A 24,889-nucleotide genomic window follows, 5' to 3' on the forward strand; every position below is an offset into this window, starting at 1 on the left:
CCGAGGTACAGTAAAAAAAAAAAAAATTTAAGTTGCGATGTTCTCGGGGTGGGGAGAAAGATGTTTGAGTTTTTGCATGCATAAATTTTTTTCTAATCCTGTTTGATTATTCTTCTATTGTTTGCGGTTCTGTTTGAAGGTGATGGGACTGAGAAGATGTTGTAAAGGGAGGAGGGGTGGGCCTCTGCGCCCAGACCTTGGGGGATTGTTTGTTTGCTTTCTGTGTTTGTTGCTATTGTTTTGAGAACTTCTGTTAAGAGTGGGGGGGGGAGCGGGTGAGGATCCAGCAGGTGGTAGGATGCTAGGCGCTGAGGGCTGGTAGGATGCACTAAGGATATGGGCTAAGGGCTGGCCTAGGAAAGGTCATGGCTGATCGACAGGGGAGGGGTGGGGGGGGGGGGGGGGGGGGGGGGGGGGGGGTGCAAACCCCCCCCCCCCCAACCAGACAAAAGACCAGCTTTGGGTATGAATCTTACCATTTAAATCTGATTACTGTAATCTATTGGAACATATCCTGCCTTAATTTTGCCACATAATGTTTTTGTATTCCTTCTTCTAATTCATTTAGTCTATGTCTTAACACAGCTTCCAGACAATAAAAAATATGTATTGAACTTTTCCTTCTTATTATGTTGTCCATCTTTCCCTCCCCTCCACTTCTTAACAGGAATTTTGCCTGTTTGCGGTCGTTGGACTCGTTTCCGATTTTTTTCTGCAGATGTTTTTCTTCACAACGGTGTTGTCCATTGATATCCGTCGTATGGAGGTAAGACAAAACTGTCATATTCTGATACAAATTTATTTTCAATGTAACGTTTTAGAGTGTCAACTTGCTTACTGAATGACAAGATTGTCGCTGAGACAGAAGATTGTAGCTTCCAGGGCCACTCCAGGGCTTGACCCAATAACCTATGTTGACATTCCAGAGGAGAAATGAAAGAAGTGAAGCAATGCCAAAGAGGTTCTGCCTTTTCATTCTAGAGGTTGAACTATGCATTAAGTATTGCTGACACTATTCGGTGAAAAACAGGAAATTATCCAGGGCAATATTGCTCCCTCAACAGGGGCAGCACAGTAGCATTGTGGATAGCACAATTGCTTCACAGCTCCAGGGTCCCAGGTTCGATTCCCGGCTTGGGTCACTGTCTGTGCGGAGTCTGCACATTCTCCCCGTGTGTGCGTGGGTTTCCTCCGGGTGCTCCGGTTTCCTCCCACAGTCCAAAGATGTGCAGGTTAGGTGAATTGGCCATGCTAAATTGCCCTTAGTGTCCAAAATTGCCCTTAGTGTTGGGTGGGGCAACTGGGTTATGGGGATAGGATGGAGGTGTGGACCTTGGGTAGGGTGCTCTTTCCAAGAGCCGGTGCAGACTCGATGGGCCGAATGTCCTCCTTCTGCACTGTAAATTCTATGATAACAGATAACCTGGCCATTTAGTCATTGCTCCTCCCTGTGTGCAAAATGGTTGTCATAACTACCTGTAGAACAGTCGATGCATTTCTAAGGAGCTATTTGTATTTGAAGTATTTGCAATAATTTCTGAAAGGCATCATATAGCACTGAGATTAGGAGCCTCAATTGCCTTAGAACATGAAATGAAAATGGAAATCGCTTATTGTCACAAGTAGGCTTCAAATGAAGTTACTGTGAAAAGCCCCTCGTCGCCACATTCCGGCGCCTGTTCGGGGAGGCTGGTACGGGAATTGAACCGTGCTGCTGGCCTGCCTTGGTCTGCTTTCAAAGCCAGCGATTTAGCCCTGTGCTAAACAGCCTCTTTTACATAGAACAGTACAGCACAGTAGAGGGCCTTCAGCCCACGATGTTGTGCCGACCATCTTTTCTAATCGAAGATCAACCTAACCTACACCTGTTCAATTTACTGCTGTCCATGTGCTTGTCTCAGAGTAGCTTAAATGTCAAAACTGCTTGTCTCCCGATGGTACAGTGGGTCAGGTCACGAGTGCATGTTGTAAGGATTGACAGAATACAGTTTTGGGCTTTGACACTCCCTGTATCCCTCATCTCAACTGACATCACAAAGGAATTTCCAAATGGAAGCTACCTACTCCACTCTCCTGAACAAGCAACACGGGTAGCCCTTTCAGCCACTCGGGCCTGTCCATCATTCAGTTCTATAATTTATGATCTATATCTTAACTACCTACTTTGGTCCTGTAGTCCTTAAATGTCTACGGTTTCTATCATCCTCCATTTTGAAAATTTTGGTTGCTCTAGTTTCACAGCATTTTGTGGGAGAGATTTCTGGAGTTCAATTACCTTTGTGTGAAGGAGTGCTTTCTGACATCACTTAAAGACCAAGCTCTAATTTTAGGATTATAACTGTGTGTTCTGGATGACTTCACCAGAGGAAATAGTTTCTCTTGCTTTGCCTTGTGAAATTGTTTTATTACCTTAAAGGCTTCGGTTTGAGGCAATCAATCTCTTTTTATTTATTTAACTATCTTTCTGGTGAATCTGCACCACCCCTTACCAATGCCAAAATATTGATCCTGAGATGTGGTGCCCTGAACTGAATGAAGTACTGCTGGTGGAGGCTAACCAGAGCTCTGTACAGCTGCAACAAAACTTGTATTCTATCCCTCTTGAGATAGAGGCCAACATTCCATTAATTCTTTTTAATTATTTCTTGTATCGGTCAAAACTGTATTGTTTATGTAGATGTGTTCGCGATGCATCTTTAGATGCCTGTGAGTAGGCAGTAAGATTTCAGCTGTTGTTGGTAAGGCAAGCCAGAGGAGATAAACACGGGACAAATAGAGGATTAAGTGGTGTATTTTTGCCAAGATAGCTTGGCTGGTATAATGCTAATAAAATGTCAGTAACAGTCAAGGATTTGCATAGTAAAATAAACATAAAGTATTACTTAAAATAAAGCTTAACTTGAAGCTTATGCTTGTAAGCTTGTTGCAACAGGAGGTTGACTAATGTGGAGAGATGACAGTGTAAGATATATTTTAAAAAGCTATCCATCTGCTAATTTCCAATTCGTTGTTGTAGTTTTCATGACTTCTCTGTTTCCCACCAGCTTGCTGACCTTAATAGACGTCTTCCCGCAGAGGCCGTTCAAGAAATCCCAGACCACTTGAGGCTGCCTCGGTCCAAGTCAGTTGCAAAGCAACAGAGATATGAACGTCAACCTACGATACGGCCTTCGGCTCCCTATACCATCTCCCTGCAGACTTCATCTTTTAGAAACCTACGGTTGCCAAAGAGATTGAGAGTAATATATTTTCTGGCTAGGACACGACTCGCACAGAGAATTATTATGGTAAGAAATGTAATGAGTTAGACGCATGTATGATTAACTGTACAAATATATTAGGCTTGGTAAGTAGTGGCCTAGGTCACAATTTGAATCCAATTTCTCAATTTTTTTAATTATAAAGGCACGGTGGCACAGTGGTTAGCACTGCCGCCTACGGCACTGAGGTCCCAGGTTCGATCCCGGCCCTGGGTCACCGTCTGTGTGTAGTATGCACATTCTCCCCATGTCTGCATGGGTTTCACCCCCACAACCCGAAGAAGTGCAGGGTAGGTGGATTGGCCACTCTAAATTGCCCCTTAATTGGAAAAATAATAATAATTGGTTACTATATTTTTAAAAATTAATTATAAAGGCACTACATTGTTGCTTATAATTCTTTGTGAGCTCATTCAAGGATTCTTCCAAGACCCTGCAAACACTAATGAGCATCTTTATTGAACTTATAAATCATCTGACGGAAATGATTTGAATGTGTCTTTACTCATTATATATTTCTCAACCATGATGGTGGAAATGCCAGCAATATCCAATGGGTAAGTCAGAAAAGACAGATTAACATCTTGGGTACAAAACCCTTTCTTGAGACTTAAATCTGAAAGACAATGGTTCCTTTTGTAGGGTTGAAAGAGAGCTGAAGCCAAAGGTAGTATACACCTCTCCATATTACTACAAAGCCGTCCAGAACATTGATTATCCTCCGGAACTTTGATAACAAGTTAATGTTATCTGCATTAATAAATAGATGTAGAAAATTTCCATCTGCTGTTTTGAGTTTTGTCACCTCTTTTATCTTTTGAATTGTAACTTGCTTTTTAATTACTTTGTGTTGTGATATTGCATGAACATAAATAATTCCATAGAGATTATATTAGGCTGAGTAGTTAATATTAAAATGGATTGATGAGACTTGTGGTCTTAGTCATCATTCCAATAGCGGGGTGGCAGAGGCCTGCACTCAAGCTCTTGCTAGGTGTTGTGTCAACAGATTGTGGTGACAACCATACGCCATTTTATCCACCATGTCTGTGCTCAGCTATGTGGTGGTGATTCATGGAATTATACTGCTCACGTACTCCACACAGCCCTATATTTTGCATCTGCTTCCAATATTAGTATTCAAAATTGTGATGGTTTTTGATAGAGAATGAGAAATTGTTTTTATTAACTTAAGGTTTGGTAACCAGAAGAGACAGGTGTAAGGTATTTGGAAAAAGAGCAAGATTTGAGATGAGAGGAATTTTAGCATTTTTGTATGATTTGGAAGACACTGCCTGAAAGAATAGTGCAAACAGATTCAATAACTTCCAAAATGGAATTGGATGCAAACTTAAAGGAGAGAAAATCGAAGGGCTATAGGGATGAGCAGGGCAGTGGGACTTGTTGAATAATTCTTTCGAAGAGCTGGCACTTGGTTGAGTAGCCTCTGTGCTGTTAGATTCCATGCTTCCATTCCCTTTAGAAGCTACAAGATCCTCCCTCAACCAGTCCTGTAGTTTTTAAAAAAAAAAAAAAAAAATTCTTCACATTTATAAATTCTTCTCTTTGCTTTATGGACGGCACAGTGGTCACTGCTGCCCCACAGCAGCAAGGACCCGGGTTCAATTCAGCCTTGGGTAACTATGGGGAGTTTTCACTTTCTCCCCGTGTCTGCGTGGGTTTCCTCTGGGTGCTCCGGTTTCCTCCCACAAGTCCCGAAAAACGTGCTATCAGGTAAAATCAAAGAGAAAATGCTGGAAAATCTCAGCAGGTCTGGCAGCATCTGTAGGGAGAGAAAAGAGCTAACGTTTCAAGTCCAGATTACCCTTTGTCAAAGGTTTCAGATTTCAGCATCCGCAGTAATTTGCTGCTATCCGGTGAATTGGACATTCTGATGTTTCCCTCAGAGTGTACCCAAACAGGCGCCAGAGTGTGGTGACTAGAGGATTTTCACAGTAACTCCATTGCGGTATTAATGTAAGCCTACTTGTGATAATAATAAAGATTATTTATTTATAAGTAGCCCTCAGGCCATCCCACAGATGCGGAGAAGCTGGCGCTGGAAATAAGTGGAGATTCCAGCTGTTGGAAATGGGGGCTTCCGACCCACATGCTAACAGAATAAAATAGGAGATAGCAACATGTTAACTTGATGTCAACAACAAGTGAAATATGATCATGTGCGTAATGATGAGTTCACACACTCTTAACTTGACACAACTCATTTATTTTATGGCAGAGGTCACTCCCTCTGAGGGTACACCATCACAGTACTCGTGCAGACCTTGCATTAGCTTGGATACGGTAGTCAGACATCTGTGGAGCGAGTAATGTGGTGACTCACATATCATCAGTTAATAAAGAGAAGATGGCGGAGAAAGGGACAGTGGTTAAAAAGTCCAAATCAAAAGTTGCAGGACACTATGCTGTCCTCGGGTGGATGTAGAAGCTGCACCTCGGAGACCATCGATGAGCAGGATACTTCTAGAGCAACAATAGAGAGTGCATTATTCTGGCAACAAATCAACCACACTGCATGCTTACAGTGTTTGGAGGAGTCCATTTCAAGTAAACATGGCATGATATCACAGATCTTGGTGATGATGCCTTAATTCATGGAAAGAATAGCCACCTGCATGGAGAATCAAATGAAGCAATCACATGAATGGGTGCAGGTCTTCACCAATGCTTTTAAAATTATGAATGCCAACTTAAATAAGTTATTGATATTCTAACTTTGGCTGTTCGTTACTCCACTGATCTGTAGCAAAGTGTTCGTTGCTAGTAAAGAAGTTTAACTGGGTTATGAGAGGAATGATGATGAAAAGGCACTTGGACATGGGGACTCAGTTGAAAATCCTTTCACTTATCACCTGTTTCCCTCCCCAATCAATACCCACTATTGCCTGGTGGCCCGATGGTTAAGTCTGCCTCTGCACAAGCACTGGTGGAACGGTCTTTGGTGAGGCCCTCAAGAGTTCCAAAATCCAGATAACATTGGTCAAGGGCTTCTCCGCAGTCAAGGTGGAGATCTGAGCAGCCTATGTCTAAGCCTAAGGGTTGCACCATGTATAAGTGATGGGAAAAGGAAGAGTATGCATGTTTATGTCTTGTACATTGCCTAAATGTTAAGTTTCCATTTTAGATATGGGGCACGTTAATATTATTGTTTTGCACTCACTTTTGCTCATGTTTGCTGGCTGACGAATGGCTTTTTCAGTTGTGTGATGATGAATGAGAGGAGGCCGAAGTGACACCGAGAAGTAGAAAGGCTGTCAAAAGGAAACTTGGTTTGCAGAACTGCTTTATGTTAGTGGCATTGGTAGTTGTGGGATGTGGTGTGTAAATATGTGGTGTGCAAAAGTGCTTTTTGCATGTGGTTGCTAAATGGTTCTCAATGAAACTTGCAATATTTAGGTAACCCAGAGCAGATATTATGCCATTCATGGTATGTTGACCTGATCAGCTTCTTCTTCTGTCTCTTCCTCCTTGTCTTCATCCTCCACATGGGAGTTATCTGACGAGGCTCTCAGTTCTGCACCTTTTTCCTCATGCAGGTCTAAACCTTACTGCTGTGCAGACTGCAGCACACCACATTGAAAACTTGGCTGCTGCATATTGAAGGGAGCTTCCAGACGTGCCCAGACACTCCTGGACCTCATTCTGAGAGGTGCCATTAGCCATATTTTAAGTGAGCATCACTTGTCTCCGAGCAGCCAGTTGGCCACTCTGCTTCCTAGTGTGAAGAGATCAGAGAGAATTAACTGCTGTTGCATCATGTCAGCTGCCTGAGAATCTTGCGCACAGCTACATAAACAGCTTTTTGTCAGCTGCACATTAATGATGTTCACACAATTGCCAGCCCTGGCAAACATGCAATCTGTCACCTGTCTTACACATTTGTGTGCTACATCTAGAATTTCTGGCAAATTTCTCTTCCATAGCCATGGAAGGATCCATAACCAAATAGGTGGACGGCAGTGGTATCTTTGACAGTTGACAGTTGCTGTTAAAGCATGGCCAACTAGTTTCTGTTGCCGGCAGATCTTATACCAGCAGGCTGCAAATGTCTGCATCACCCTCAGTCTCCTGTGGTGTTCCAACAGGCTAGGGACGCTTCTCCTATGTCTGTACACCCTGCATGCCTAGAAATAAACTTTTTATCCCTTCTCCACTGTGAAGCCAAGGTCTTTGATGCTGTGCAGATCCTGCTGCTGGTAATGCAGGTTCTGCTGCTCCTGCACTTCCTGGTAGTCATCTTGGATCTCATCTGAAGTCCCAAATAACAGCTCCAAAGTATGTATCAAACCTCACAGCTTCACTTCCAGTGACAGGGATGTGCTGAGCGGACGCACGATAGGTGGCTCTCCCCCTAAGAACCCGAAATTAGACTCTTTTACTCAATAGCCCACTAAAACGGAAAAAAGTATCCCCTCACCTTACCTAACAACAGCACAAGAGACAATGTCGAGCAGCAATAGCTCCAGAGACCACAAAGAAACAAGAAGTGGCAGAAGCCAGGAGAAACAAGCAGTCAAAACGGTAGGCGCACAGGGTGATGAAGTGCAAGCCACCATGAGAGGGACCGGCAAACCGCACACAGGGCTCCCCCTCACCAGAGGGTGGATGGAAGATGGGAGGGGGAGTAGGTAGAGGGGCCAACAGTAGGTTTGAGGGAGGAGAAGACTGGGGGAAACAGAATCATAAGGGAAACAATGGGACAAGGTGGGGGGGGAAGGGCTCTCGGCTGGCTACAACAGGGCACATGTGGCGATATGGAACAAAATGGCACTGCAAACAGCCACTTTGGATGATCCCCAAACAAAGGGAAACCCCGGAATGCAGGGGCTCACACACATGGTGTACAGTTGGTGGCCATGTCGGGTGGCCCCTGGACAAAGGGTAAACCCTGGAGTGCAGGGGCCTGGCCTCATGGTGAGTATGGTGACCATGGCTATGTTGGATGGCCCCCTAAGAAAGGGAAACCCCAGAGTGCAGGGATGCATCCACAAGGTAAGTATGGTTGATCCCACAGGTGGGGGGTTGGGACAAAAAAAAAACATCATGGAGTTTTTTCCTCTCCGCCAGAAGGTCACAGTCAGGGACTGTCGGGAACGTCAGGGTATTTAATGGTCCAGTGAAAAGATCCTGAGTGTTCGCCCATCAGAAAAATGAGAGCTCACATAGTTTTCCTCCAAGAGACACACCTAAGGGAGAAGGACCAGCTGTGGGTAAGAAAGAGCTCGGTGGGATAGACCTACCATTCCTGTTATAGGATGAGAGCCAGGGGGTCGGCACACTGCTAAATAAGAGGACAGCATTTACCTTGACGAACGGATTACTGACCTAGGGGGACCGTATGTCATGGTCAACGGTGTCCTGGACGGGGCACGAGTGGTCCTGGTTAATGTGTACGCGCCCAACTGGGTCGACACTGAGTTTATTAAAAAAAAAGACCATGGCGGAAATCCCCAATATAAATACCCGACTAATCATGGGAGGGGACGGGACCTTAACTGTGCACAGGACCCATGGATGGACAGATCAAGCCCTAAATCAGGGAAAATGTAAAATATGGCAAAAGAACTGAACACATGGAGCAGATGGGGGCAGTGGATCCACGGAGGTTCTCACACACCCAGGGGAGAGGGAATTCTCCTTCTCACAAGTACACCGCGTTAACTCGCGCATCGAGTCATGGAACCAGCTACGGCAGCACTTCAGCCTGACCGAAATGGCCCCCATCCCCCCATCTGCAACAATCACCAGTTCATGCCAGCCATAATAGATGGCACCTTTAAGGGGTGGAGACAGGACAGGGGGGGCATTGACAGTTGGGGACTGCTACACAGATGACAGACTAGCGACGTTAGAGGAACTGACCGAAAGGTTGCACCTGACCAATGGGAACGAACTACGGCATTTTACAAATCAAAAACTTTCTCTGCAAGGAGTCTACAACATACCCATGGACGGTGAGATGCTCGATGATCGAGGAACTGCTGGACGCGGGCGACATAGGTGGGGAGAACTGCAGGTAGATGTACGGACGACTGTTCGAAGAGGCACATTCCCCGCTGGAGAGATGGTAAAAATGGAAAGAAGAACGAGGGATAGAAATAGGGTGGGGACTCTGGAGGAAAGCACTGAACAGGTCAGGCAACGTAAATATGTACAGCGGGCCTAGTCTGTTCACAATCAGGTGTTTGAGTCTTTTTTTTTTCCTCTTTGTTACTGTTGTTAAATCTCTTTGTTTTGTGTAATGTGTAACTCTTTTGGGGTTTTCCCCCCCTTGTATAAACTAGAATCGGACCCGGATTACTTCCTGTAAAATACTACTTGCGGGTAGCACACCTGTAACTTAACGTTCAAGCTAGAAATATGTAATATAAAACAAATGAACAAATATACAATATAATGTGAAAATCCAATGAGAACATTTTTTTTTTTAAAGTTCCAGGTTGGAACACATGAATGTACACTTGTCTCATTCTGGTCGGGGGGGGGGGGGTCGCGAACCTCCTTCTCTCCCCCCCCCCCCCCCCCCCCCCCCCCCCCCCCCAAAGCCCCAGAAGAAAATATGTAAATGTACATGCTTTGAATTTGTCAGTGGTGATGGAATTATGTACCAGAAAATATGAAAATCAATAAATATATTTTTTTAAACCTCCGCTTCAAAGTGCAAGTGAAAACACTAACTTGCAAAGTTACATCCAAAGTATGTAAAGTCATCTCTCAGCACAAGTACTGTAAACAATCTCAGATAAGCAAGTAAGAAGTCACCTGTGAGTGCCAAGTTATTAGGAGTATATTTCCCTGTCATGGCTTCAGCCCCTCAATTGACACTGTCTTCTCACCTTGCTTTTACTGGAGAGTCCCATGGGGTGGAAGTTAAACTGCAAAACCCACTTTAATATCACACTAATTGAACAATTAATCTACTGAAATTGACTATTAAGTAAAAAAGTTCTCCTGTTCTGGTCAGAATTCTACATGGACCAATGGATTAATCAGCTATTCACTTCATTATTATTTGTGGGATCCTGTTGCACTTAAAATGTACCACATTTGCTTCCTTCATCACTCGATTTAATTGTATATGAGGTACTTTGTGATATACCTATGGAGTTATGCTTTTTAAATGAAAATTGTTTTTATAAGTAAATTGCTGTGAGAGATTTGACGACACCTAAATTTCTGCTTCTCTTTTTGAGGTCGGGACAGTCATATGGATTGGGATCCTGGTTTATACTGATCCCGCTGGTGTCCGGACATTTTTAACAGCACAGGTGACTGAACAGAGCCCACTAGGAGGGAGTGGCTTGGCACCCATTGCAGTTCCACCAGGTGTTTTCCAAAGGGGAGATACAGAGAGCAGTTTGCCTGGTTTTCCATCAGATGTGACCCCGCCATTGGAGAATCAGTCTCGTGGCACAGATGAGGGCAAGAATTCGAACTCTTTTGACGCCTTGCCTTTGGTCGAACCTGAAAATATAACTGATAATGACAAACAACACGCCCATAGTGAGACAAGTCTCCCAGAGAATGATTTCAAAGAAGAGATCACGTGGGGAGCTCACGATCAGGAGATGTGGCGGAAGCTATCATTCCGACATTGGCCAACTCTTTTCAGTTACTATAATAACACGTTGGCAAGGAAGTAAGTGATTTTGAAAGCCGTCTGACGTGATTTTCTATTAAAAAAATGTAACTGAAGCATTTGCAGAGAGAAAAATTGTGAAGTAGATGTTTACACTTTTAAAAAAAATCATAAACATTAGCAGCATAAGGACATTTGACCTGCCGCGAATGTGCCAGCCCCTAACGTCACTGTCACATGGGTCTCCCCAAAACCACATTGTTTCCTCTGCTCCAAATATTGATCCAATTCCCCTTAAAATATGCAACCATGGGCAGCTCGGTGGCACAGTGGGCTAGCACTGCGGCCTCACAGCGCTGAGGTCCCAGGTTCGATCCCGGCTCTGGGTCACTGTCCTTGTGGAGTTTGCACATTCTCCCCGTGTTTGCATGGGTTTCGACTCCACAACCCAAAAATGGTGCAAGCTAGGTGGATTGGCCACGCTAAATTGCCCCTTAATTGGAAAAAAATGAATTTGGTACTCTTAAAATTAAAAAAAAATATATGCAACTACACCCTGTGACAAAGTATTCTTGGAATCATACAGCACAGAAGGAGAGCAATCAGTCTATGCCAGCTCTTTGAAAGAACTATCCAATTAGTCCTATTCCCCTTCTTTCCCATCGCACCACAGATTTCTCATTTCAAATATATTTCTACTCCTTTTTAGAAGCTACTACTGAATCTTCCATCACCCTTCCAGGTTGTGAATTCCAGATCTTAACCGCCTTCCTTTTTTTAAAAAATCCTCTTCATTTAGGTTATTCATGAAGGCCCCACCTTCTCAACCTTGTCCCACGCCTGTGGTATGATGGTCCTCAGTTTAAATCAGCAACAGTCAGCTCTCCCTCAAAGGCGAAAGCAGCCATGGTCATCTGGAACTATGATGATTTTACCTTATATTTTTTACAAAGCCTCTAATGTCTGTGTCCTCTGGTTTTGAATGCTGATGGGAGCAATTATTTCCTGTCTATTTATCAAAACCCCTCAATTTTGAACACCTCTGTAAAATCTGCCCTTAACCTTCTCTGTTCTGAAGAGAACAATCTGACCTCTTCTCATCTCTCCATGTTACTGACTTCCCACTGTCATGTTACCACTCTAGTAAATTACCTCTGCTCTCTCTCCTACTTCTAACTGATAACCCATTGGCAGTAATTCCCATCCACAATATAGTTTTTCCTTATTCACTATCAAAACCCTTCATAGTTTTTAAAACCTCTTGTATGTCATCCTTGCTCTCTATCTCAAGTGGTAATGGAACCGGCATCACGATAGCCGTAGGCTGGAATTCTTCAGTCATTCGCAGGCGGCCGCCTGCAGCACACCCACACACACTGGTTTCCCGGCGGTGTGGGGTGGCTTCAATGGAAATCCCATTGACAGCAGTGGGAGCAGAGAATCCTGTCACCAGCAAATGGCGCGCCACTTCCTGCTGCCGAGAAACATTGGGCTGGGAGGCCAGAGAATCCCACTAATCATTCCTCATCTCTTAAAAAGACTGTTCACCAAAATTAAAGGTTAATGGAATAGCAGGGAAATTATTGACCTGGTTCAGAGCTTAGTGACGCAGTCGATGACAGAGACTTGGTAATAGAAGACAGAGTAGAAATAATAATATTCACATTTGGAAGGAAATGACCAGTGGTGTGCCATATGATGCTGGGGCCTCATCTGTTCAATATATCTATCAATGACTTAGATAACACAATAGAATGTCATTTATCCAAGTTTCCTGATGCTGAACACAAAGGTTGGTAATGTTGCAGTTGTTGTAGGCAGGAATATAAATGAATGGGCAAAATGTGGCAGTTGGAGTTCAGCGCAGGCAAGTGTGAAGTTATCTATTTTGAACCAAAAAGGATGCAACAAAATAGTAGTGGACATTAGCACCATGAAGGTAAAATGAGATTTAGAGGTTTAGTAGTAGTCAGTAACAAAAGGACACATGAACTCCCAGCACTTAGAATCTGGTGATTAAGTGTAGCCTCAGAAGCACCTCCAGTCGCAGCAGTGGGCACCACTCTTGGTGGTGCTGTGTAAAGTACAGGATTATTGGCCAATCAAACTTGTCATTGGCTCTCTGAATGGGCGTCTGAGTGAGGAGGGATGTCCCACCTCCAGCCACTTAACATTCCATGGAGTGTTGGTTGTCTGCACCCCTGCTGACCTTTTAATTCACAGTTCAAAAAATGTTACCCAGTATATTTTTAATTAAAATGTTCAAATTTACGATAAGCAAACTACCTACATAAATTTAGTGGAACGATATGTTTACACATAGTGCCTTTCAGGGTAGAAATTAGAGAACACTTCATCCGATGAGATGTTAGATTTATTTGAGCATCCAAATTCATCAAGCGATAAATTTTGTGATAGTTGTTGACATTTTGCCTAGTGTTCTAGTCATCACTTTGTTAGTATTGGTGGATCAAGTGCCCATTTGATTCTGTCCAGCTGCCTATGTTCGTTACCTAGAGTTTACTAATCTAATTGTTGAATGTTGTAGCTCCGAAATAACCATGTAACTAAGCAGAATGTTGAGCTGAATGTATACTTTTATTTTGTGTTTTTCTGGTATACTTCATTTAACTGGTAGTCCAGCAGAGTCTGCTTGGTGCATTGCCTCTCAGGAAGTCTTAATTAAATGAATTGTTAAGTCTCAGACATATAAAGTGATATCTAATTGATATTATAAATATGCTTTTTTTTTTATAGCTTAAATTGGCTTTTATGGAATGAACCCACATTCCTTAGACCTTTTAAAATACTACTCACTCGCACTTCATTTACCATATCATCTTATGGTTTGCTTGCTTTGTTGATATAATAGTGTATAATATGTTTTACCCTTCCTTTAGGTATTCTAATAAAATGTTTAAAGCTATAACTAAGGACAAAACCTAGGTACTACTGTTGAAAAAGACCTCAATCTGATAGCTACTTGTTTGTTTACAGATATGTTAGCATTCTTCCTATCATCCCAGTATCCTTCCATCTGAGTCTGCAAGATGCTCTGGATGCACGACACCCTCAAGATGCAAAACGATACCATTCCATGTTCTCAACAAATTACCAAGAGTCAAAAAATATTGATGGAAACGGGGCAAGGGAACATGCCTCCGCGAAACCACAAGTTCCTTTAGACATCACTCTTTACAAGTAAGGTCTTGGGGATGTAAATTAGCAAAAATATTCAAAATTAAAGCCGCTTGGTCAATTGTGATTCCTTGTCAATGGATTATCAGCACATAAAATATTATACCATCAGGATTGGCATAGCTTAGAGCAGGCATTGGCAAACTCAGGGGCGCGATCTGCGGGTGGGTGTCGGGAGGGTCACGGAGCTGTCCATCGCGGCGCTCCCGATCGCGCAAATCTGCGCGCAACAGCCGCAGCAGCCGGCTTTTAACTATGCCGGCTGCAAGCAGCCTTCAAAAAGGCCGCGACCATATAAAAAAAATTCGGCCACACTGCGCATGTGTGCCCGATCATCGGTGCTCATGCGCAAAACTATGCGCATGCGCACTGATGATCGGCACACATGCACAGTGCGGCCGCATTTTTCTTATATGGTCGCAGCCTTTTTTTTTTACAAGTTCAGGGGGCAAAAGGGACCATTGGGGGCCAAAGGAACCCAAAACCATTTCCTCCATTTTTGTCAGCAACAAACAAGGTAAGAGAAAATGGATGGTCGCGCAGGTCGGCCGTCATGGGTTGCGAAGGTCGGCCGGCATGGGTCGCGAAGATTGGCCGGTTGGTAAAAATGGGTCCCCGGAAAACAGTTTGAAAAACACTGGCTTCGAGTGCACGGTAACTGTGTTTCATGGGTTTCCACACATGCTGGTTTACTGCATTGAATGTCCATTTATGATTTAGCTATCTGCTTTAAGCCACTCCCATTACTGGCTGTGATAACAACTCCAGGGTAATATCACAAGCTGCATGATGCAGTATCCAAAAGATTTTTGCATCATGTTATTGAGCATGTTGCTATATTAACAAGGCTATTCATGAAGACTCTGCCTTCTCAACCTGAGGTGTGGTGACCCTCAGGTTGAATCACGACCAGTCAACTCTCTCTCTCAAACGGGAGAGAGCCAATGGTCCTCTGGGACTGTGGGTACATTTACATTTTTATTTTACATTTATGTCACCAACTATTTAGAATTGTTCTAATGAAATACCACATCCTGAAATATTAACTCTGTTTTTCTCCCAACAGATCTGCTGAGCATTTCTATAATTTTCTCTTATTTCAGATTTCTACCATCTGTAGTATTTGACTTTTGTTTAGAGAATTGTCTTCATTTCATAGAATCATGTAATGATACAGCATAGAGCAATGCCAGCCATTCAGCCTGTCATAGCTTTGCCAGCCCTTCAGTAGAGTTTTCCAATAAATCCAACTCCACAATGCTTATTTTCCCATAGCCCTGCTAATTTTATCCCTTCAACCATTTATCCAATTTTCTTTTGAACATAACTATTGAGACTGCTGCCACCACCTTTTAAAGCCGTGTTTCAGATCACTAACAACTTGCTATGTAAAGCACATGTTTCCCTCATGTCCCCTCAGTTCTTTGGCCAATCATCTTAAATCCGAGTCCTCTAATTACCAACCCTTCCACCGCTGGAAATAGACTTTCCTTACTTACTCTTGAAAATCATTCATGGTTTTTATGTCTATAAAATTTCCTCTTGAACTTCTCATCGGGATAGCCTCATCTTCTCCACTCTTTCCACATAACTGACGCCCTTCTTCCCAGGTACCATTCTGGCAAAGCTCTTCTGCACATTCACCAAGGTCTTTGGCATCCTTACCAAAAGTGTGGTACCCTTTTGCACAAAAGGCAGTCCATAAGGGGCTGGTTTAGCACAGTGGGCTAAACAGCTGGCTTGTAATGCAGAACAATGCCAGCAGCGCGGGTTCAATTACCGTACCAGCCTCCCCGAACAGGCCCCGGAATGTGGCGATTAGGGGCTTTTCACAGTAACTTCATTGAAGCCTACTTTTGACAAGCGATTATTATTATTATTAAAAGGTGCCACAGAACTGTGAGCAATTAGCTGGAATTGGTGCTATATATATGCTAAGTGGACTGCCCAGTAGATCCGTGATATCTATCTTTGTTGTGTCTGCTATCTAAAGTGTAATGTATTGTTCATATTGACCTCAATTTTTGGGCAAGAATGTCAGCAATTTCAACGTTCCTTCCCACTGTAACCTCGGATAGTTATAGTTAGCATTACATAACATTGTAATGCCATATTAAGGGCAAAATTTGTAGCTTTTCCACTTTTACAATTTCTTATTGTTTACAAGATTTGTATGGAGAGTGTCCATTGGTCCATTTGATCTCACTCGTTTAAAATACAATTTTGTATATCCTGGCTACATGGTATTTATGAGATGAATGTAGTGCCATGTCGGGCTTTTTATGAATAATACAAGTTGAAGGTGAGGGATAAAGTACATTGATTGGTCTCGGTTTCTGCAAGTCACGTTCAGGGTCTTTATAAAGGGTTTGCATACTGGTGTTCCTGTTGATTGGGGTCAGTTCTTCTTGTTGCCAGTGAGGAATGGTTCTGCGGTGGGGATAATTTGTGCTCAAGAACAGGTTCCAGACTGTCTAGAGAGGCAGAAGTCATGTTGGAAGATTTCCCCATCTAGTTATTTTATATTTTATTTTTTGCCGAAGTCATATGATTGCTCTTGGCCAAGAAAACTGAACAGGAAACAGTATTATTCCTCAAAATTTTTTTTTACTATTGGTCAATGAAATTGCATTTGTTTTTAATTATAGACTTTGTTCTTCTTTCCTGTAGAGTTGGAGCTCTTGGATTGGCATCAGGGGTCCTGCTCGTAATTCTGCTCTTCTGCTTGTATAAGGTGTTCTGTCCAAAAACATATGGCCAGGGTGGCCTCTCTCATGGCAGAAGGCGACGTGGGGACTTGCCCTGTGATGACTATGGCTATACTCCACCCATCAGTGAAACCTTGCCACTAATTTTGAAGGGACATTTAATGGTAAGTGAAAATTTGTCTGTTCCTTTATATTGTAAGAAGTCTTACAACACCAGGTTAAAGTCCAACAGGTTTGTTTCAAACACTAGCTTTCGGAGCACTGCTCCTTCCTTGGGTGAATCCTGAAAGGAGCAGTGCTCCAAAAGCTAGTGTTTGAAACAAACCTGTTGGACTTTAACCTGGTGTTGTAAGACTTCTTACTGTGCTCACCCCAGTCCAACGCCGGCATCTCCACATCATGGCTCCCTTTATATTGTGGCCCTGCTCACGGCCAAATATTGCAACGTTTTCTTCAAATTGGAAAGTATGATTTAAATAACAGCAGACTGGTACTACTTTGTCTGTGAAACACATTGATACATTTGGGAGCACTGCATGAATGTAAATTGGCTCTATTTTGGTAAGATGCATTATTTATATTTGTTTTGATCTGGCTAGCCTAATAACAATCTACACTGGATAACCAGGCATACCTAGCACAAAGGAAGATGGTTGTGTTTGATGGAGGTCAATCGTCTCAGTCCCAGGATACCACTGCAGGAGATCCTCAGGGTAATGTCCTAGGCCAACCATGTCCAGTTACTCATCAATGACCTTCCCTCCATCTTAAGGTCAGAAGTAGAGATGTTCACTAATGATTCCACAATGTTCAGCGCCATTCGTAACTCAGATACTGAAGTGATCTATGCCCATATGTAGCAAGATAACGTTTAGGTTTGGACTGATAAGTATCAAGTAACATTTGCGTAACACTTGCGTCACACAAGTGTTAGGCAATGACCAATTCCAACAAGAGAAAATTCAATCATCTTGCCTTGATATTTTTATTGTCATTACCATCAATCCCAATCAACATCCTGGGGGTTACCATTGACCAGAAACTGAACTGGACCAGCCATATTAATACTGTCGTTACTAGAGCAGGTCAGAGTAACTCATCTCCTGATTCTCTAAAGTCTGTTGACCACCGGCAAGGCACAAGTGTGATAGAATTATGTCTGCTTGCCTGGATGAGTGCAGCTCCAATAACATCAAGAAGTTTGACACCATCCAGGACTTATGACGCTCATGAGAGAAAACGGTCATGAGTCTTGGACGTGGTCAAGCTTCTTGACTGTTGTTGGAATTGCACTCACTTGGGCAAGTAGAAAGCCGCCTCCTTGATTGGTACTCCATCCATCTCGTTTATATCCACTCCCTCCATCCACACAATGGCAGCTGTGTGTGCCATCTACAAGATCTATTGCAGCAATTCACATGGCTCCTTCAATAGCACCTTCCAAACCCGTGACATCTACCACCCAGAAGGACAAAGGCAGCAGATGCATGGGAACCCCACCACCTACATTTCCCCTACAAGTCACAAATCAGCCTGACTTCGAACAATATCGCTGTTCCTTTGCTGTCACTGGATCAAAAACTTTGAACTCCCTTTCTAATAGCATGACTCCCTTTCTAATAGCATGGTGGCTGTTCCTACATCATATGGCCTGCAGCAGTTCAAGAAGACTTCCCACCACCTTCTCGAGGACAGTTAGGGATGACACTAAAAATGCTGGCCTAACCAGAAATGCCCATATCCCATGAAAGAATAAAAAAAGAACAGTATCATGATTTTTAAGCACTACCTTGTATTTTTTTTAAATTTAGAGTACCCACTTCTTTTTTCCCAATTTAAGGGGCAATTTAGCGTGGCCAATCCACCTACCCTGCACATCTTTTTGTGTTGTGATGAGATCCACCCAACCACGGGGTGAATGTGCAAATTCCACATGCACAGTGACCCGCAGCCGGGATCGAACCCGGGTCCTCAGTGGTGTGAGGCAGCAGTGCTAATCTCTGCGCCACCGTGCTGCCTCTCTACCTTGTATTTTTGCTTTGTTAGCGAGATTATTCTTGAGCATTGGCCTAGCAAGCAATCCAAATTAACTGGTTTATTCAATACTATTTTGTAGCATTTCCCTAAGTTACCAAATGTACATTTAATCAAGGTGTGAGTCAACTTGCTACAATTAATTTAAAATTCTCCTCTAGTTTGTCAGTACAATACAATAGCTCGAGTGCAGTAAAACAATGCCACAATCCACTCAATTACTGAAACATATGTAACTACCCTTTTGTTTCTTCCTATAATTTGGGTATACCCCCCAATGAAGTTGAAACTCACCTGTGGGGGAGAAGCATTTGCATCTTGACAAATTCCATCCATAGCTCAAGATTTTGGAACTATCAATAATGTTGTCTGTATTACAATGATTTTTAAAGAATATAGTACCATATTTAAAATATTGTGCATGAATTGCTCCAAACAAATATCTCTTATATTTGCACATTTCCTGTTTCATGGTTCACATCTCCTTCAGGCTGAATCGCAGTCAACAGTGGTAATATTGCTTCTATGCTATCCTCACTTTTTTATTTGTTCTGAATGCTCACAAGCTTAATCATATATATTTTTAAATTGGTACAAATGACTGTTGCGAGGTCACTTCAGAGAGCATTAAGAGTCAACTACGTAATATGTTCTTCTGTAGACCAGACAGTTATAGAAAATCTGCTTCTCTGAAGGACATTAATTTTTTATTTTTTTTTATTTTTCTTTTGTAAATTTAGAGTGCCCAATTCATTTTTTCCAATTAAGGGGCAATTTAGCATGGCCAATCCACCTAGTCTGCACATCTTTTGGTTTGTGGGGGTGAAACCCACGCAAACACGGGGAGAATGTGCAAACTCCACACGGACAGTGACCCAGAGCCGGGATCGAACCTGGGACCTCGGCGCCGTGAGGCTGCAAGGTTAACCCACTGTGCCACCGTGCTGCCCAACTCTGAAGGACATTAATGAACCATTGAAGTTTTTGTAACAATCTGGCAAATTGTGTGGTCACTTTTCAAATTGCAGTGCACATAAATGACCAGGTTTATTGAATTCAGTTTTACAACTTGTTCTCGTATGATCTAATTTCGTATTTTTGGAGTTGTATAGACGTGAGTGCCCTTAACCAAAACCACTGTAATGTGAATTATTTTGGGACAATTTTTATATAGGTAAATCAGCCCTTTAGTGAGGTGAGGTGTTGTGGCACTTCAATTCATTGATAATATTTTGATAAATTTCTCAGGATTTGGATTTGATTACAAATATTACCACAGCACAGTTCTGATGACTACCATTACAATTTAAGAGCTGCTTATTAATTAAAGTAAAAACAGATAATGCTGGAAATGCTCAGCAGGCTAGGCAGAATCTGTGGAGAAACAAATAGTAATGTTTCAGGTCTCCATACATTACCTAACTTGCAGAGTACTTGCAGCATTTTCTGTTTTTATTTCGGATTTCCAGGATCCACAATATTTTGCTTTTGTTTCAAAGTTGGTGTCCACTAAAGACCCTTTAAAGAAGAAAATCATTCTTGTCAATTCCTCCACACTCTACATTTCGCTGTAGTCTGCTGCACTATTTTGGGTAGGTGTGCAGTCCAGTATTGGCACGTCAAAGATTGAAGTATGAAAACATTTAGGACTTTGTGTATCCATTAATCATGTACGCATGATCATTTACATCCGCTACTGGTTACACTCTTAGTGGGATAGGTAACAAATGTTGGCTCAGCCGGCAACACCCACATTCTGTGGGGGGGGAAAATTCTTAAATGCATCTTATTAATTTTTTTTCATCTAGGATATTGAATGCTTGGCCAGTGATGGGATGTTGTTGGTCAGCTGCTGCTTGTCTGGACAGATCAGAGTGTGGGATGCACAGACTGGTGATTGTCTCACTGTCATACCAAACCCAGGGTAAAATATTCATTCATTCACTCGTTCCAGTTGTTTTATTGCATGCCTGGAACAAGATTCCCCCATTTTTCTTTTGAATCTTTCCTTCACAGATAAGCTCGGTACGATATAATGCAATTTTACTGTTCGACTTTAATTTGATCAAATTGCTTACAGCGGTGATACAAGAGGAAACAAGTTTTAAAAAATCAGGGAGTTTGTAATAGGATAAACTGATGAGGGGTTGCATGAGGCTCCTGTGGAGCATAAACATCAGAATGGGTCATTGGGCAGAATAGGCCATTTGGGCTGAGTGACCCATCTTTGCACTGTGCATTCTATGTAATGTCCAAATACGAACACATTCTGTGAAGATCACTTGATGTTGACAGGAGTTTCTTGATTTCCCTCTTAGAACTGTGGTTCAGCCACACTGTTTGCTGACCGAAAGAGCTATGAAGAACTGTTTTTATAATATTTGATGCAGCATTGAGGGATGATGACATGCTTCAAGCTGTCCTGAGATGTTCCTTCCAACTTGAACTATAGGGAAGTTCATACCAGAATATGAATAATTATAGCAAACAATTTTGAAAATAATTCACAATCCATATGATCTGCTGAAAAATACAGATTGGACTATTTAATGACTAAATCATATTTGCATCTCTTGATTTTGAAATGGATTAAAATAAGACATGAAATTTAAAGATGTATTCTGTGTTAAAACGTTGCATTCTATAGAGAAAGTTTATTCAGACATTGGAGTTCTAAAATGCAGTCATGTTAGAAAATGCTTTACAGTTTACAAGGTCTTTTCCATCCATTTTTAGGCAATGCAGGGATAGCAGCAGTTGCTATGACTGGCAGGAGAGCTGGGAGTATATTTCAGATCCAGAGAATGGAGCAGATGAATCATTTGAGAACGAACACAACTTCCAAAGGAGAATGACCCCTTCACAACCCATTCTGTTCACCGATCAGCCAGACTTATCTGGGTTAATAGACACCAACTTTGCAGAGCAGATTAAAGAGGAAGATACAGTTTCCAGACAGCGGACTGTCTCTGAACATTCGCAAGAGACTGGCTATGACTTTGGAAGAGCGTATGATAAAGTATATGAAGATCATAAAATGTTGAATGTGCAGAACCTGAGGAGCTACCCATCTCCCCCAACACTTTTGAGGTGTTCTCAAACATCTGTGAATCTCAAATCACATGGCTGGGATGGTGGCTGTAACCATAGGAGGCGGAGTTTAGGAGATGAGCCATTTTCTGTGTTTGAGAAGACCTCCCCCATTCCTATGTGGGGTGGAGACTGTGAAAGCTCTGTCTGGAGTCTAGGCATCCAGGGTAACCTGATTGTAGCAGGAAGAAGCAGTGGGCGACTTGAGGTAAAAGTTCCATTCATCTCAACTTTTTTAGAATTTTCAGTGAACCCATAAGTATGTTTGAAATTCTTAAAACAATATTAAAAGAGTGAAAACAGAGAATGGATCAACTGTTCATCAGAGCTCATCCCTTTAGTATAGTAACCATCAAGGGCAGCACGGTGGCGCAGTGGTAGCACTGCAGCCTCACGGCGCCGAGGTCCCAGGTTCGATCCCGGCTCTGGGTCACTGTCCGTGTGGAGTTTGCACATCTCCCCGTGTTTGCGTGGGTTTCACCCCCACAACCCAAAGATGAGCAGGGTAGGTGGATTGGCCATGCTAAATTGCCCCTTAATTGGAAAAAATTAATTGGGTATTCTAAATTTTTTTAAAAAGTACAGTAACCATCTGATCACAAAGGTAAGATCTCACTGAACCATCATCGATCCAGAAAGGAATATAACTCTCCCGTGCTGTACATTTCTTTGTTCTTTTAGAAGATTGTAGTTTAGTCGGGCAGTATGGTCGGCACGGGATTGGAGGGCCGAAGGGCCTGTTCCTGTGCTGTACATTTCTTTGTTCTTTGTTCTTTGTTCTCACTCCCATTGCAATTTCTTAAATTATTCCCAAGAATTGGCTCCACTATTCTATCTACAAATCCGTAATGACTTCATCTGTGAGCAGGAACTCCTTGGCATCAGCCTGATCTTGCCTTTTTTGGCAAAGTTTTTTTGAACATGCTCCTTCATTACATTTAACTGTAATTTAAAGGACTCCATTGTTTTTGTTTCATTTCAAATCTGGCAGATTATTGCAGACATTTTTATTTTTCATAAATTCAGAGCAGGAGACAAAATATAAATTATTTTGGCATACTTTAAAGTAATAAGATCAATTCCCTTTGTCAGTACCATTCAGAGAGGAAAATCAAACAAAGCAAATAACTGCTCAGTGACTTCTGCTCAATGTGCATGTGTGAATATCGGGAAGAAGAGAGGTGGTTTTGCCTGGTTCTACTGTAGGCAAATAGCTTGCTTATGCTCACTGTCTCAAATTAAAATGTGAAAATGACCAATTGGCCAGAGTGAAAGGATTTGCCAAAATCAATGGAACTCCAAATCCAACATGGGTCAGCACCGATAGGAAAACTAGAGAAAAGTAAAGAGAGCGGGGGAGGGAACTTTCTAAGGAAAGTGAAAGGACCCATTGTTTAATCCATGACCATAGTTGCTGTTTAAAATGATACTGGTTTGTTTCAGGTTTGGGATGCTGCAGATGGAACACTGCGCTGCAGTAATGAAGAAAGTTCATCTGGGATTACGGTACTGGCTTTTATCACAAACAGGTAATAAACAAAATATATGTCATGAATTTACTCTGTGATTATTTAGATAACATTAGATGTTTGTCCCAGCTGTATACTGTATAAGCAGCATGTAACTTGATCAGTTCTCCAGCACACAGATTTTGTTCCATAGGATTTTTTTTTTTAAATACATTTTTAGTACGATTTTTCTAACAATAAACACAATAAATAACAGCAAAATAGATGCAAAACTGATTTAGACAAAACAAGAGTTATTGCCAACATAAATGCAAACAAAGCAGTACAGAGTAGATTCGGAACATGTCAGTTGAGGAACCAGAACCTCTAGCTTAAATGCCACATCAATCCGACAAGATACCACAGCTATTAAGGTTCAGGAAAGTCATGTTCCTGATAGAACGAAGGATATGTATGGGAAGTTGAGGGAGCCTTGGATAATGAGGGATATTGTGAACCACATCAAAAAGAAAAAGGAGGTTTTTGTACAGTCTAGAAGGGTGGGGACAGTCAAAACCCTTGAGTATAAAGAAAGTAGGAAGGTACTTAAGCAGGAAATTAGGAGGACTCGGAGGGGTCATGAAAAGTCCTTGGTAAGTAGGATTAAGGTGAATGCCAAAGCTTTTTATTCATATGTAAAAAGCAAGAGGGTGGCCAGGGAAAGGATTGGATCACTTCAGGACAGTGGGGAGAATCTATGTGTTGAGCCAGAGGAAATGGGCGAGGTACTAAATGAGTACTTTGCATCAGTGTTCACCAAAGAAAAGGACTTGGTGGAAGATGATTCTTGGGTCGGGTGTGTGGATAGTCTGGGTCATGTTGATATCAAAAAGGAGGTATTGGGTGTTTTCTAAGGCATTAAGGTAGACAGGTCTCCTGGGCTGGATGAGATTTACCCCAGAATACTGAGGGAAGCAAGGGAGGAAATTTCTGAGGCCTTGACTGACATCTTTGTATCCTCATTGGCTACAGGCGAGGTCCCAGAGGACTGGAGAATAGCTAAAGTGGTACTGCTGTTTCAGAAAGGTAGCAGGGATAATCCAGGAAACTATAGGCCGGTGAGTCTCACCTCTGTAGTAGGTAAATTATTGGAGCGAATTCTCTTCTCAGGGACAGGATTTATATCCAACAAATGGACTCATTAGAGATAGACAGCATGGTTTTATGAAAGGGAGGTTGTGTCTCACTAACTTGATCATGTTTTTTGAGGAGGTGACAAAGATGATTGATATGGGGAGGGAGGGCGGTGGATGTTGTTTACATGGACGTCAGTAAAGCCTTTGACACGGTGCCTCATGGCAGACTGGTACAAAAGGTGAAGTCACACGGGATCAGAGGTGAGGTGGTAAGATGGATACAGAACTGGCTCGGTCTCCGAAGGCAGAGGGTAGCAGTAGAAGGGTGTTTTTCTGAATGGAAGGTTGTGACAAGTGGTGTTCCACAGGGATCGGTGCTGGGGCCTCTGTAGTATACATAAACAATTTGGAGGAA

General features: G+C 42.5%; 1 protein-coding gene across 3 annotated transcripts in view; it reads left to right on the plus strand.

The window, feature by feature from the left end:
- scap (SREBF chaperone) overlaps positions 1–24,889 on the plus strand; it is a 193,613-nt gene that overhangs the window by 142,373 nt on the left and 26,351 nt on the right. For all 3 annotated transcript variants that reach the window (XM_072468197.1, XM_072468196.1, XM_072468198.1), the window contains 8 exons: positions 668–766; positions 3,045–3,287; positions 10,475–10,920; positions 13,858–14,061; positions 16,729–16,930; positions 20,609–20,724; positions 21,537–22,098; positions 23,334–23,419. In XM_072468197.1, coding sequence (XP_072324298.1) covers positions 668–766; positions 3,045–3,287; positions 10,475–10,920; positions 13,858–14,061; positions 16,729–16,930; positions 20,609–20,724; positions 21,537–22,098; positions 23,334–23,419 — 1,958 coding nt within the window. The remainder of the gene's footprint in view (positions 1–667; positions 767–3,044; positions 3,288–10,474; positions 10,921–13,857; positions 14,062–16,728; positions 16,931–20,608; positions 20,725–21,536; positions 22,099–23,333; positions 23,420–24,889) is intronic.

Source organism: Scyliorhinus torazame, chromosome 11 (genome assembly GCF_047496885.1).
Source record: "Scyliorhinus torazame isolate Kashiwa2021f chromosome 11, sScyTor2.1, whole genome shotgun sequence".
Classification (NCBI taxonomy): domain Eukaryota; kingdom Metazoa; phylum Chordata; class Chondrichthyes; order Carcharhiniformes; family Scyliorhinidae; genus Scyliorhinus; species Scyliorhinus torazame.